Source organism: Notolabrus celidotus, chromosome 9 (genome assembly GCF_009762535.1).
Source record: "Notolabrus celidotus isolate fNotCel1 chromosome 9, fNotCel1.pri, whole genome shotgun sequence".
NCBI lineage: Eukaryota > Metazoa > Chordata > Actinopteri > Labriformes > Labridae > Notolabrus > Notolabrus celidotus.
Genome location: NC_048280.1, coordinates 36,978,296 through 36,994,141, shown reverse-complemented (window position 1 = coordinate 36,994,141; position 15,846 = coordinate 36,978,296). Strand labels below are relative to the sequence as shown.

General features: G+C 44.5%; 1 protein-coding gene across 1 annotated transcript in view; it reads right to left on the bottom strand.

Moving 5' to 3' along the window:
- Positions 1–15,846, bottom strand: part of LOC117818866 (tight junction protein ZO-2-like) — a 126,033-nt gene that overhangs the window by 54,689 nt on the left and 55,498 nt on the right. Inside the window, exons 2-4 of the mRNA XM_034691980.1 lie at positions 4,534–4,587; positions 1,378–1,502; positions 395–497 (exon numbers count right to left, since the gene is read on the bottom strand). Coding sequence (XP_034547871.1) covers positions 395–497; positions 1,378–1,502; positions 4,534–4,587 — 282 coding nt within the window. The remainder of the gene's footprint in view (positions 1–394; positions 498–1,377; positions 1,503–4,533; positions 4,588–15,846) is intronic.

Sequence of the window (15,846 nt, the reverse complement as noted above, 5' to 3'; positions counted from 1 at the left end):
ACCTTGCCTTTAAAACATAATGAAATGTAGTGGCGTGGAGTTAGCCTCATGGTGAAGATGTGCGCCCATATAATGGATAGCTTGGTGGACTCCTTCCCCTCCCCTCTCCCCTCCCAGTTTCCTGCTCCGTCCTCTGTTGTCTCCAAACAAACAAAATAAAACTTACAGAATACAATAAGAAAGAACATCCTGGCTCCTCAAAAACTCAGCACGCAGCTTGAGTGATGGATCCTGGATCCCGTTTACAGCGGTCGTGACCCATACACAATAAATGATGGATGGATGGTTTCTGTTTTAGAAAGGCTCCTTCAGAGACTTGATCCTCTTATGTTTTCATACCAGTCTTCAGTGTCAGTGTCAGGCATACAGGTGTTGAGGCGTTGTTCATACTCACTATTTTGGCCACTTTTCCACATTTTCGGAGCGACTGCACAGCGAAGGAATGAGGCACGTTGTCCATGGCGATAGAGTTCACCTGAATGACTCGATCATCCTCACTGCATGATAACATACACACAGATAGTATGAGGTACTGTATATAAACAATATAAGCCTATATATACAATGTGAGGTTATATAATCAATGTGAGGTTATATAGTGTGGATAAAAACAGAGCTCCCAACATGCAGGCCTGCTGGTCCTACCTAAAGTCTCTAAAAGTAGTATGGGAGGTAGAACCTTCAGTTATCAGGCCCCTCTCCTTTGGAATCATCTACCAGTCAGGGTCCGGGACACCCTCTCTACTTTTAAGAGTAGGCTTCAAACTTTTTGATAAAGCTTATAGTTAGAGCTGGATCAGGCTTGGAATAGCTCATAGTTAAGCTGCTATAGGCTTAGACTGACACACTGGGATCCTGTCTTTCCCTCTCTCTCCTCTCTCTGTCTCTCTCTTACTTTAACTCTTCCTGTCCCATTAAAGTCACTAACCATAGACCTTTCTGGAGTCCCTGAGCTCCCTTGTCTTGTACGTTCCTCTGGATCTCTCTCTCTCTCTCTCTCTCTCTCTCTCTCTCTCTCTCTCTCTCTCTCTCTCTCTCTCTCCCACACGGTCTCAGCAGATGTGTGTCTAACATGAGTCTGGTCCTGCTGGAGGTTTCTGCCTGTTAAAGGAAGTTTGTCCTTGCCACTGTAACTTGCTAAATGCTGCAAAGTGCTCTGCTCATGGTGGATTAAGATGAGATCAGACTGAGTCCTGTCTGTAAGATGGGACTGGATCTGATCCTGTCTTGATGTTGGGTCTTTGTTAATAATAGAACATAGAGTCCGGTCCTGCTCTGTTTGGAAAGAGTCTGAGGATAACGTTTGATGGGATTTAGTTGCTCAGCAGCAGACTTATTCTCCAGAGAGTCAGTCTGGAGTCTCTCTGTCAGACTTACAAGAGTAATCCGTCTGCAGGTCCTCCCTGCAGCACGTCTGACACGATGATGGACGTCTCTCCGCTGTCCACGTTGGGGTTGTCCCGCCCTCCTGACACAGCGATGCCAAAACCCATCTTAGAGTCCTGCAGGGGAAGAGATCAGCGTGTAAATCCAGACTGAGGGAGACTAACAGAACTGTACTGACAGGCTGACGGTTGGATTTAAGAACGTGACGATTAACTGTTTGATTATAACCTCTGACCCCATCGTCTCCCTCTGCCTCAGTGACTAGCATTTATGGCAATACCAAGTTTTTACTTTGGTTATGTCTGTTATATTCAAGATGTATACTCCATGAGGAGGAGGAGCTGTTTGAATCGATGCTGTAACCACGACAGAGAACCAACAAGAGGAGAGATTCATCTGCAGGTTGAACGTGCATTCAGAGATTCAAACACCATGAAGGCAGGGACGGCCTTCTGAAGCAGGGCCACCAGTTATTTGATGTGCAGTGAAAGCCTGGGTGGAAACACGTGCCAAAGACATTGAATATGCTGTAAAATTTGTAAACAGTAAGCTTTTACAGAGCCCCGGACCCAGATACACAGAAGTCCAACTTTTGTTTGTGACCCTGAATGCACCAGCTACAGTGCCTGAGTTACAGGTTACCAGCTTAGACAGTAACATGAGTACATTTATCAGTAACATAACGCTGCAGAGTTTAGATCACTGGTTGTGTTTTGTTGTAATGAATCAGTCGAGGCAGATGTCTGTCTAACATGAGTCTAGTTCTGCTCGAGGTTTCTGCCTGTTAAAGGAAGTTTGTCCTCTCCGCTGTAACTAGCTAAATACTGTGAGGTGAAATGCTCATGGTGGATTAAGGTGGGGTCAGATTGAGTCTTATCCTGTCTTGGTGTTGGGTCTCTGTTCATAATTTGACATAGAGTGGTCTAGACCTGCTCTGTTTGTAAAAGAGTCTTGAGACACCTGAAACTGGCCTGGCTCTGCAATTCGCAAGTCCCCTCCCAAAGGTCTGGGGGCTGCCTTTGCAGAGCCGGGCCTGGCCGATACCAGTATGCTGGTACCTACAGCTCCTCCCTCCACCATGCCCTCTCATCATCCTCAGTGGCACACTACAAGCTTTCTAGAGTCCACTTATAAATACCCTGTAAATACCCATCAAACTACAACATGCACATAAACATCAACACCCATATAACTGCACACACACATTCATAATCCCCCTTCTAAAACCTCTCTTGTCCTTCTCAAAAGCAAGCATTTTTTCTCTTCTAGTCTTTATCTTCTCTTTCTATTGTGTTTTTTCTGTTTTCTCTTTCTTGACAATCCCCTCCATAACAGTCTACTCTCGTCTTGTTTGTTCTGTTTTTTTTTTTTTTTTTTTTCTCTGTGTGTGTTTTGTTTTGTGATCGTCACCTATAGTCCAACTCTTCTTTTCTAACCGTTTTTTTTTATTTATTTCATTTTATTTATTTATTTATTTATTTTTTGTTTGTTTGTTTGTTTGTTTTTTGTTTGTTTTGTTTTGTTTTTCTTCTAGTCTCTTTGTTTGTTTTGTTTTGTTTTGTACTTTGTTCTATACTTGATGGCTTTGTTTGGTTGTTGCTCTCAAGTTCTATGGTTTGTTTTTCTTTTGTGTTCTGTTTGATGTCTAGCACTTTTGTGTCTGTTGCATATATTAAATTAAAAAAAAAAAAAAAAAAAAAAAAAGTCTTGAGATAACGTTTGTTGTGATTTGGTGCTATACAAATAAAGATTGATTGATTGATGAATCAGTTGAGGTGGACATGGTCAGAGGTCTGGGCTCAAACATTAATTAATGAAGTCTGTCAGAGTTCCTGCTTTTGATTGAATATAATATGGATCTCTTAATAGTTGTGTAAAGTCGTTGGTTTAGGGTTGACAACACTTTTCGTTGCCGAAGTAAAACAGTTTAAACCAAGCAGCATTCTTCAATCTTAAAATATGAAGCCCTAGGTGCAGACTTGGCCTAATGGTCAAGTTGTGCGCCCATGTAGTGGGTGGCCCGGGTTCGAATCCAGCCTGTGGCCTCTTTCCCACGTCATTCCCCCCACTCTCTCTCAGTTTCCTACACTATCTACTGGCCTCTCCTCTGTAAAATAAAAAAAGGGGCAAAGCCCAAAAAATATAAATGAATAAATATGAAGCCCCTGTTGAAGGGTTAAAACCTGCAGTTCATCTAGCTTCCACTAGAGGCTGGCTGCAGAAACACCAGAAACCACATACACACCCATTCAAAGAAGACGATCTTTACAGCAGAAATAAACATGTTTACAGCCTGGTTCAAAAAACAGTTTAGTCTGATCAGATCATTTCTGTATCAGCACACACTGTACGGGGTGAATTATTAGAACTGGTTATTTTTGAAGATATTAAAGTTATGAGTTTTATCCAAATAAGGGCGTGGCTGACTTGATTGACAGGCGGGCACCCTGTAGCTGTTAGCAATGAGGCTAAAGGCCCGCCTCTTTACCTTACACTTGCTTGACAGAAGTTAGGTTGAGTTCAACATTTCCAAGATGGCTCCCGCCGATGATCGGCTTCAAAACAGCGCTTCAGAAACAGATGGGTGACGTCACGGATACTACGTCCATTATCTATACAGTCCATGGTTTAAACACTGCACTGACGATGTTTCACCTTCAGCACGTTGATTAGACTTCCTTTAAAGTGTCTCTCTTTCACTGTAGTAAGACGAACAGACTCGGGCTGCTGATGTGGATGTAAGAGCTGGAGCAGCCTGAGGGGGGGTCAGCTGGGGTCATTGGGGGGGTCTATTTTTAGCTGTGTGCTAATTTGTACTGCAGGAATCCGACCTCAGAGACACAGCGGTTATTCCTCCCTCCAGTAGAGGATGTTTTTATCGTCTCATAATTAAGAAGGAATAATTAGTTTCAGTGTTTCATGTGGAGGTGATTAAATGTGGATCCTTTAGGATGGGAAAGCCGAGGTCTCATGTGTAGATGTACAGATTCACACAGTCAGGAAGGTTTTCTGTTGACTGTTAAAGCTGTTGTTGTTGTTGTTGTTTAGGACCAGATTTTAAGTTCACAGACTTTGTGAGCAGAGCTGATGAATATATGGATGACTGTCTGCTGATGCTTTAACATCACAGTTAATGACTGAACTCACCCGCTGCAGAGTGACTGAGTACTGCTCCCACACGGTCTCCTCCATCCCCGAGCTCTGCAAGAAACACACACACACACAACACGGTTAGTCATCGTCGCTGAGGTTCAACACCAGATACACAATTCATTCAGCAATGTTCAGCTTCATCACATTAGTGGACCACGAGAAACAACCACTGGTGTTTAGAAAATCACTCTTTATTCAGTGTAAAGGTGAGTGCTTTCACACCTGTGGCTCAAAGAGACAATGAGTGCTGTAACACCGAGGCCACATCCAGAAACATAGCTTTACTTCGTGACAGCCTGCATCTACACCATCCTCTGAGATGTGGCACACACACACACACACACACACACACACACACACACACACACACACACACACACACACACACACACACACACACACACACACACACACAGTCACTTCATGTCCTTCCCAAGCGGCAACCTCCGGCTGCGAGGATTGAAGCTAATGCGGAAGTGTTTAAAAGTGCAGTTCCTCGAGTGTCCACTAGAGGCTGGCTCCGGAAGTACCAGAAACCACATACACACCCATTCAAAGAAGACGATCTTTGCAGCAGAAATAAACATGTTTACAGCCTGGTTCAAAAGACAAGTGTAGTCTGGATAGCTAATCTCTCTATCAGCACACACTGTACGGGGGGTGGATTTTTTTCTAATGCGACGGTTCAGAAGATATTAAGATTACAAGTTTTGCCCAAATAAGGACATGACTGACTTGACTGACAGGCGGGAACACATAGCTGTTGGCTAGGAGGCTCAGGCCCTGCCTCTTTACGTCACACTAAGTTTAGTTGAGTTCAACATTTCCAATATGGCTACCACCGCCGATTGGCTTCAAAACAGCGCTCAGGAACAGATGGGAGACGTCAAGGATACTACGTCCATTATTTATACAGTCTATGATCAAACTGCATCCTCTGACATTAACAACCCAAACAAGATGGGTTTAATCGGCCTAGATAAATGCACTCATTGCACCCAGAATACCACTGACACTTACCTGCATGCACTCTGGCACTGCACACCTGTTAAGAAATTTTGGGTCCAGGTCACAGATCATCTATCTAATATACTGGGCAGCCACATCCCCTTATGCCCCCAGCTCTGCATCTTAGGAGATATATCTAAAACACAAACAAGAAACCCCACATCTAGTGCACTACTCACAGCTCTAGCTATCGCCAAGAAAACAATCCTCCTAAACTGGAAATCAAAAAAGCTCATCAATATTGCTCAATGGAAGAATCTCCTAATAGAACATATATCCCTAAATAAAACTTTCTGCCTCTTTCAATCACAAATTAGCTGACTTCTCTAAAACCTGGTCTACATTCATCAATAAACTTACCTCTATAACTGCCTGATTCCCAATCCACAGTATTAACCCAAACACATAGACCAACTTCTTTTATTTAGACACACCACATGCGCACACACAGGCACACACACACGCACACACCCCTCTCCCTTTATGTCCCCTACCTGCACTCAAACTCCCTCACTGTACTATAAAACTTTAAATGTATGTCAACATCACTCAACATATTTGACACTCGGCACTTAAAGGCCCTGTGAGGAGTTTTGAACTGGTTGAGAAACAGACTGAAAATGATACTGATGCCTCTTTATGACCTTCAATAGCAAACAAGTCCATCAGCAGCAACACTGACACCTTCTCTGTTGTAATTTTTAATGCCTGAAACCGCCCTGGGGGGGTAGGTGCCAGACCAGATGATGGATATCTTGCTTCAGAAACAGCCTTTCTTTGACTGTTTTCATGGAAAATAATCACATTGCCTGATAAAGTTGACGTTTGAACACAACAGGATGAGGCTTTTGTTGAAAACACTACTTTTGCATGTATAGGACAAGAGATAAGTGGTATCACTTTGTCCACAGGGGGGGCGCCAGAATTGATACAAAACAAAAGTTCCTCACAGCACCTTTAAGTATTATTATTATTTTATTTTTAATTTACTTATTTTCTTTGTTATTATCATGTATATGCATGTGTGCATACATGTGTATGTATGTATGAATGTATGAATGTATGTATGTATGTATGTATGTATGTATGTATGTATGTATGTATGTATGTATGTATGTATGTATGTATGTATGTATGTGTGTATGTATGTATGTATGTATGTATATATGTATGTATGTGTATATGTTGTTTTGTTTGTTTTTTTTTTTTGTTTTTTTTTGTACACGTGGCTAAAACAATTTAAAAAAAAGAATAAAAAAAAACAAAAAAACAACCCAAACAAGAAGCAACAAGTGCCTGTTCAAAAACACATACAGCAGTCAGGCACAAAGCATGATGGGAAATGAGGTCTGATGGGCCAGGGCTGCAGTGATACAGGAGCGTTATTATCGGCTCTACATGGAGCTGTTACAGGAGGAAGAACCAGTATGAGCCACTCACACGCACAGTGTGCTTTTGTTATCAGGAGAGGTGGTATATATAGACCCTGTTCCACAGAGGTGCTGAAGAAGAAAGTGTGGACTCGAGTTTTCACACCTGTAGACTTTAGTACGGTAAACAAATTGATACTGAGACCTGTTTCCATACCACAGCTACAAAGATTGAGTTCCTGGGCACCAACACCCATAGAGAGAGAGAGAGAGAGAGAGAGAGAGAGAGAGAGAGAGAGAGAGAAGAGAGAGAGAGAGAGAGAGAGAGAGAGAGAGAGAGAGAGAGAGAGAGAGAGAGAGAGAGAGAGAGAGAGAGAGAGAGAGAGAGAGAGAGAGAGAGAGAGAGAGAGAGAGAGAGAGAGAGAGGAGAGAGAGAGAGAGAGAGAGAGAGAGAGAGAGAGAGAGAGAGAGAGAGAGAGAGAGGTGTTCAGGGACGGGCAGATGTTTGTTGAGTATCTGTCCAATTAAAGCTCACAGCAAAAACACAGGCTGCTGTTATCGACTTGATTCTGACCGTTCTCTCACAGAGGTCACTTCTCTCACCCACACACACGCCCTCTCAGCGTGTGTGTTTGTGTGTGTGTGTGCGTGTGCGTGTGTGTGTGTGTGTTAATCTGGGTTAGTCTGATGTCAGCCCACACAGGTCTCTGTGGTCCCACTCAGTCTGATTTGTTTAATGTGTGTGATTTCCAGTGGTGTGTGTTCATGTCTTGTGTGTGTGTGTGTGTGTGTGTGTGTGTGTGTGTGTGTGTGTGTGTGTGTGTAGATGGTTGCTGCAGGTTATCAGAGGAGCACAGCTGTGGTTCATTAATCACATGACCCTCACACAGGATGGTTAACCCTTCATACAGGTGATCACACCTGTGCTCATTGATACAGATAAACACAGGCTGTTTCCGAAACGGCCTGCTACATACTACTTACTAATGTAGTAGGCAGTAGGTATTGCCTACTACATACTGCGTTTGAATTTAGTCTGTAGTATGACTGTTCTGTTCGATCTGTCATGCAGCATGCTGAGCCAGACTTCGCTGGATTTCCGGTTTCGGAAAGCGGAAGTAAACAACGGCGAAGCCGATAAATAAAAAGCTTATTTAGCATCCATTTATGATTTAAAAAGTTAGGAAGTGGTTTATATGTAATTTGATAACTTTCACAGCATCCAAAAACGGATTTCCTCCCGTCAAAAAATGAGGAAAAAGAAAAAACAGAACGAGAGCTGTGCATTATGGGAAACAGTACAAGAGGCAGACTGGTCTGATGCATACTGAGATATTTTCCCGAATCAATAGACATCCGGGGAGTTTTGGCTTACTGCAGATTTTGCTCTTGTTCACATACTACTTACTACATACTGAATTTTGAACATATCAGTACGTACTGCTAGTATAGTAGGCGATTTCGGAAACAGCCACAGTCTGGTCTCTGTAGTCTGAGTAGTGTCCACCAATCAGGTGTCAGCAGGAAGAACAGTCTGTATGGAGAGCAACAGCAGGTGTTCTAGAATTCTGAGATCAAAGACAGAACTCTGGAATTCTCAGAATTCGGAGTTCTATGAGACGCCGGGCCTGACATGAGCTGGAGGTGTACTGAGCTCTTACAGTAGGAACACAGAGAGCAGAGTGGCTGAGCCCAGCAACAGATTACTGATGGCTGAGACTCAACACGTTCCTAAGTGGCTTCACTGTGTGGCACGCTGAGAGTTCCTCAGAGACCTGGCTTCGATCAGAGACATCGTTTCCATATTTGTGTAGTCTTAGATTTGACTCTTAAAACCTTTTGAGAACCCCGCCCACCTCAGAGCACAGGACACCTCAGAGGACAGGACTCCTCAGAGGACAGGACACCTCAGAGCACAGGACACCTCAGAGGACAGGACACCTCAGAGGACAGGACACCTCAGAGGACAGGACACCTTAGAGCACAGGACACCTCAGAGGACAGGACACCTCAGAGGACAGGACACCTCAGAGCACAGGACACCTCAGAGGACAGGACACCTTAGAGGACAGGACACCTCAGAGGACAGGACACCTCAGAGGACAGGACACCTCAGAGCACAGGACACCTCAGAGGACAGGACACCTTAGAGGACAGGACACCTCAGAGCACAGGACACCTCAGAGGACAGGACACCTCAGAGGACAGGACAGGACACCTCAGAGGACAGGACTCCTCAGAGCACAGGACACCTCAGAGGACAGGACACCTCAGAGCACAGGACACCTCAGAGGACAGGACTCCTCAGAGGACAGGACACCTCAGAGGACAGGACACCTCAGAGGAAAGGACACCTCAGAGGACAGGACTCCTCAGAGCACAGGACACCTCAGAGGACAGGACACCTCAGAGCACAGGACAACCCAGAGGACAGGACACCTCAGAGGACAGGACACCTCAGAGGACAGGACACCTCAAAGCACAGGACACCTCAGAGGACAGGACACCTCAGAGGACAGGACACCTCAGAGGACAGGTCTCCTCACAGGACAGGACACCTCAGAGCACAGGACACCTCAGAGCACAGGACACCTCAGAGCACAGGACACCTCAGAGGACAGGACTCCTCAGAGGACAGGACACCTCAGAGGACAGGACACCTCAGAGGACAGGACTCCTCAGAGGACAGGACACCTCAGAGCACAGGACACCTCAGAGGACAGGACACTTCAGAGCACAGGACACCTCAGTGGAAAGGACACCTCAGAGGACAGGACACCTCAGAGGACAGGACACCTCAAAGCACAGGACACCTCAGAGGACAGGACACCTCCGAGGACAGGACACCTCAGAGGACAGGACACCTCAGAGCACAGGACACCTCAGAGGACAGGACACCTTAGAGGACAGGACACCTCAGAGGACAGGACACCTCAGAGCACAGGACACCTCAGAGGAAAGGACACCTTAGAGGACAGGACACCTCAGAGCACAGGACACCTCAGAGCACAGGACACCTCAGAGGACAGGACACAGGACACCTCAGAGAACAGGACACCTCAGAGGACAGGACACCTCAGAGGACAGGACACCTCAGAAGAAAGGACACCTCATAGGACAGGACACCTTAGAGCACAGGATACCTCAGAGCACAGGACATCTCAGAGGACAGGACATCTCAAAGGACAGGACTCCTCAGAGGACAGGACACCTCAGAGCATAGGACACCTCAGAGTACAGGACACCTCAGAGGACAGGACACTTCAGAGCACAGGACACCTCAGAGCACAGGACACCTCAGAGGACAGGACACTTCAGAGGACAGGACACCTCAGAGCACAGGACACCTCAGAGCACAGGACACCTCAGAGGACAGGACACCTCAGAGGACAGAACACCTTAGAGCACAGGACACCTCAGAGCACAGGACACCTCAGAGGACAGGACACCTCCGAGGACAGGACACCTCAGAGGACAGGACACCTCAGAGGACAGGACACCTCAGAGCACAGGACACCTCAGAGGACAGGACACCTCAGAGGACAGGACACCTCAGAGCACAGGACACCTCAGAAGACAGGACTCCTCAGAGGACAGGACACCTCAGAGCACAGGACACCTCAGAGCACAGGACACCTCAGAGCACAGGACACATCAGAGCACAGGACACCTCAGAGGACAGGACTCCTCAGAGGACAGGACACCTCAGAGCACAGGACACATCAGAGCACAGGACACCTCAGAGGACAGGACTCCTCAGAGGACAGGACACCTCAGAGCACAGGACACTTCAGAGGACAATCCACGAAGCACAGCACAGACGAGCTCACACAGTTTATAAACCAAACTGACCAAACCAGGATCTGAGACAACTTCACTGAATGACACCACACCTGAAGGAACACACTCCATACTCATACTCAACATAAACAATGCCCCAACACACACACACACACACACACACACACACACACTCTGCGTGTGTATGTATGTGTGTGTGTGTGTGTGTGTGTGTGTGTGTATAAGTGTGTGTGCAGTGTAAGTTCCGTTGGTTTATCAGACTGCAGAACTTTTCAGTCAGACAGAGTCCCTCGAGACCTGACCCAAAAACCCTCTGAGTACTGACACTAGTTAAGGCTAGACAAGTGTACACACACACACACACACACACACACACACACACACACACACACACACACACACACACACACACACACACACACACACACACACACACACACACACACACACACACACACACAGGTTTAGGTTTTTGTGAATGCGTCACCTGATGTGTTTTATCGACTCCTCAGACACACAGAGCGAGTCTCTCTCTGATGACGTCACATTCACTCATTCACACCACATTCACTCTGTGATGGTAGAGGCTGCTACAGTAAGGGGCCATCAGTGTTAATCTCATTCATACACATTCACACACTAAGATTTAGTCTTAGTCTTTAGATGAAAATACCTGTTAGTTTAGTCACATTTGAGTCTTTTCAGCCCTTTATAGTTTTAGTCTAGTTTTAGTCGACGGAAACTCAAAACATTTTAGTCTTTGATATTTGCTGAAACATCTTCACTCTTTGAATAATTCATGTAGTCGATCAGATATCAGTATCAGGGTTATACCAAGTGTTCAAATCGTCAACATTTCACTCCTTTAACACTTCTGCTTGTGTAATATCTTAAGTTAAATAATTCAGCCTGTCCCTGTTAAAAAGTCAAAAGAAAACATTCTTGATGTGACCACTGTGACTGTATTTTGATTCTCTTGATTCACAGAAAAATGCCATGAAAGGACTGTATTGCACATTTACGACGGTCCTTGAATGCACCTGCAGTGACAGGCGCACTGGACAGACGTCAGTTCACGGCACTCTGAAATGCATCTGCATCTTTGATGACGAGGAGTTGATCCAAACTTACTAAATGTGTCTGATGTTTCACCAAACTGGATTAAATCAAGCTGTAGACGAGGAGCTTTTTATGGTAATGGCGGCAAAAAACATCAAACATCAAATATTAAACAGACGTCCCCCCGGTTGTGTCTTTGTCACTAACACACACCGGGGGTAAAAATCATCAGTGAAGATGAGACAGATGCATGGAGGTGAGGAGAGCTGGTTCATAAATCACACCTGCTGCAGGTAGAGACCAAGCTAACACTGAGCCCCTCAGATAATAACTCAGCCTGTCACAGGAAGTCATCACTTCAATCTTTATAGACGCACAGCACAGGGGGAAATATGGATTCTTAATGTCCGACGGTCCGCCACTAATGTTTTCGCCTCTTCATCGTCTCGTCAACAAAAACAAAAAACATTTTGAGTTTTTATTATCAGTGATGCACTTCAGCTCGTCATAGTCTTGTTTTCGTCATGAAAAAATGAGTCGTTGACGAACATGTATCGTCATAATTTTGTTTACGAAATTAACACTGATGCACACCCATTCAAAGAAGACGATCTTTACAGCAGAAATAAACATGTTTACAGTCTGGCTCTGGAGAGCTCATGTCTCTATCAGCACACACTGTACGGGGGGTGAATTTTTTCATAACTCTGCAGTTTCAAAGATATTAAGATTGGATTTTTTCCATAATTAGAAGCACAGCTGACTTGATTGACAGGCTGGCACACTGTAGCTGTTAGCGAGGAGGCTAAAGGCCCGCCTCTTTATATCACACTCGCTCCACAGAAGTTACGTTGAGTTCAGCATTTCCAATATGGCTGCTGCCAACGACCGGCTTCAAAACAGCGCTCAGGAACAGATTTGTGACAAGGATACTACGTTCATTATTTATAGTCTATGGTGTGTAGTGGTGTGAGATTCAGGAACTGAGAACATTGCAGGGACTGAGCATGGCTGTAAAATGGAAACATAGACGCCACGCTGCTGCGTCACAGAAACACCGACATAAAGATTCAGACAGACTGCTACTAGCAGCACCTAGTCCTGGTGCTGGTTAATACGACTGCCACACAAACGGACCGGTGTCACGTGGAGTGTTTACTGTCTACACCTGCAGAGCAACAAGTGAGAGTCGCTGCTGTCTGAACTTAACGTTTCAAACCTGCAATAACACTGTGATTGTACGATTGAGTTCTCAATGTAAATATATAAAATCACACTACATTAACCCAGAGTACTAGCTCCTTATTTATGTCGGACATATACAGTATGTAGCTAAAAGAAGAGGAGGGGGCTGGATTATGAATAATCACAGAATAGATGCCAGTGATTATGGAATAGTATTTTGGCTTGAGAAGCCCATTCCTACAAGAAGCAAACAGAGCCGTTTAAAACACACTCCATTGCCACCACAGAGAGAAACAGGTTAAGACAACTCTTGTCTTAAAGCGCTCTGAATATCAGGTGTTTGGTGCTACAGGGAGAAAAGTTAAGGTTGATCCTGTATCCTTTTCCAAAGTCCTGTGGTCTTCACCTCAGGGAGGACAGGGTCAGCTTCATCCCACACACAGACTTTAAATCAAAGATAAATCCACTGAGAGGTGATGGATGTTCAAAGCTCTTCTGCGGTCGATGATGCAGAGTAAAAGGCAGACATATACCTCTTTTCGACCGGGGCAGTTTCAGGGCCGGTGCTCAATTGAGAACCGTTTTTTCATGTTTCGACTGGCCGGGAAAACCGGTTCCAGAGCGGCTCCAACTCTTTGCTGGTCTAGAACCGCAAACCGCTTACGTCAGGGGCGAGGGGCGGGGTTGCCGTGATTAAAAACACAAACCAAACATGTTTCCTTCATTGTCCTGCAGCAAAAAAATAGAAGAGACTAATGGATTCCAAGGCAAAGCAGTGGTCGGCCAAGGAGACAAGCTGCCGTTGTCCGCCATCATTCTTGTTGTGAGGGAAAGTTCACGCTAGCGCTGCTGGGAAAAGCGGTCACATAAATCTGACGTCATGACGTGTCTCTTCCACGGGCTCCAGGGGGCGGAAAAACAAACATCATGCTGCCCCTCACATTTTATACATGTTTGAGCTGTGACTATAATGTTGACCTCTCATTACAGACTCTGCTGTAACTCACAGTCACACAGGTGTTTGGTCGGGACCAGGTTACGTTCAGAATCACAGCCTTCGTGATTTCTGGGAGTAATGCAGGTCCTCAGTTCAGGCAAGTTGACTGTGACAATTATTTTAAACAACAACAAACAAGGACACATGGTTATATCTCATGAAACTGGACATATGGTCCAGTCCAACCATGCAGCATCTTATCAACAGCTCTGTGAGGTGTCAAAACATCATATATCCAGTCTACAGATTCTACTTTTAGTCCAAACCTGTTATAAATAAATCATCAGACAACTTCAAATAAAGGTTTTATTACTTCAGATCAGACCCAAAAAATCCAACATCATCAGGCACTGACATTTAAAAACCTGTCTGTCTGTCCTGCACACAAACAGAGACACACACAAACTACACAACAACCCACAAAACCACAAACACACTCTCAGCTCTCTCTGCTGTCTCACCACACAGAGGTAAATACCAACCACTCATCTCTGCTATACTGAGCTTCACTGAACTTCAGTGTGCCGCAGTCTTCTGTGCATCGTATAACACACGCACACGCACACACACACACGCACACACGCACACGCACACACACACACACACACACACACACACACACACACACACTGCATGGGTAGACCCAGCAGTCAGCAGCAGGTTGACAACCTCAGCAGCACTCATTGATAGTCTCTCAGCCGTTCAGTCAGAGCTCAGCTTTCAGCTTCTTCAGAACATCAGAATGTCACTAACACAGACAGAGTTCATGCTTGATAAACTTTGACGTTGGTTGAGATGTTTGATTGCTGATACAGATTTATTTTCTAGTGTGTTAGAACTTCATATAAGAGCCAAGTTTATCAAGTCTACTGAAATAACAACATCATGATGCAGATTAGTCAGAAGTCAAGCTTTGTCTGTCCTCAAGGGGAGAAGAAAACTACGTCTACAATGTTTGTTTGTTGAATGGAGGTCTATGTAAGAGGATTAGAGACAATGATGTTCTTTTAGCTCTGACCTTCTTCATGTTGTTCTCAGAATTCTGACATCATCAAAGACAGAATTCTGACATCATCAAAGACAGATCTCTGACATCATCAAAGACAGAATTCTGACATCATCAAAGACAGAATTCTGACATCATCAAAAACAGAATTCTGACATCATCAAAGACAGAATTCTGACATCATCAAAGACAGATTTCTGACATCATCAAAGACAGATTTCTGACATCATCAAAGACAGAATTCTGACATCATCAAAGACAGAATTCTGACATCATCAAAGACAGATTTCTGACATCATCAAAAACAGATCTCTGACATCATCAAAGACAGAATTCTGACATCATCAAAGACAGAATTCTGACATCATCAAAAACAGAATTCTGACATCATCAAAGACAGGATTCTGACATCATCAAAGACAGAATTCTGACATCATCAAAGACAGATTTCTGACATCATCAAAGACAGAATTCTGACATCATCAAAGACAGAATTCTGACATCATCAAAGACAGATTTCTGACATCATCAAAAACAGATCTCTGACATCATCAAAGACAGAATTCTGACATCATCAAAGACAGAATTCTGACATCATCAAAAACAGAATTCTGACATCATCAAAGACAGGATTCTGACATCATCAAAGACAGAATTCTGACATCATCAAAGACAGATTTCTGACATCATCAAAGACAGAATTCTGACATCATCAAAGACAGATTTCTGACATCATCAAAGACAGAATTCTGACATCATCAAAGACAGATTTCTGACATCATCAAAGACAGAATTCTGACATCATCAAAGACAGAATTCTGACATCATCAAAGACAGATTTCTGACATCATCAAAGACAGATTTCTGACATCATCAAAGAC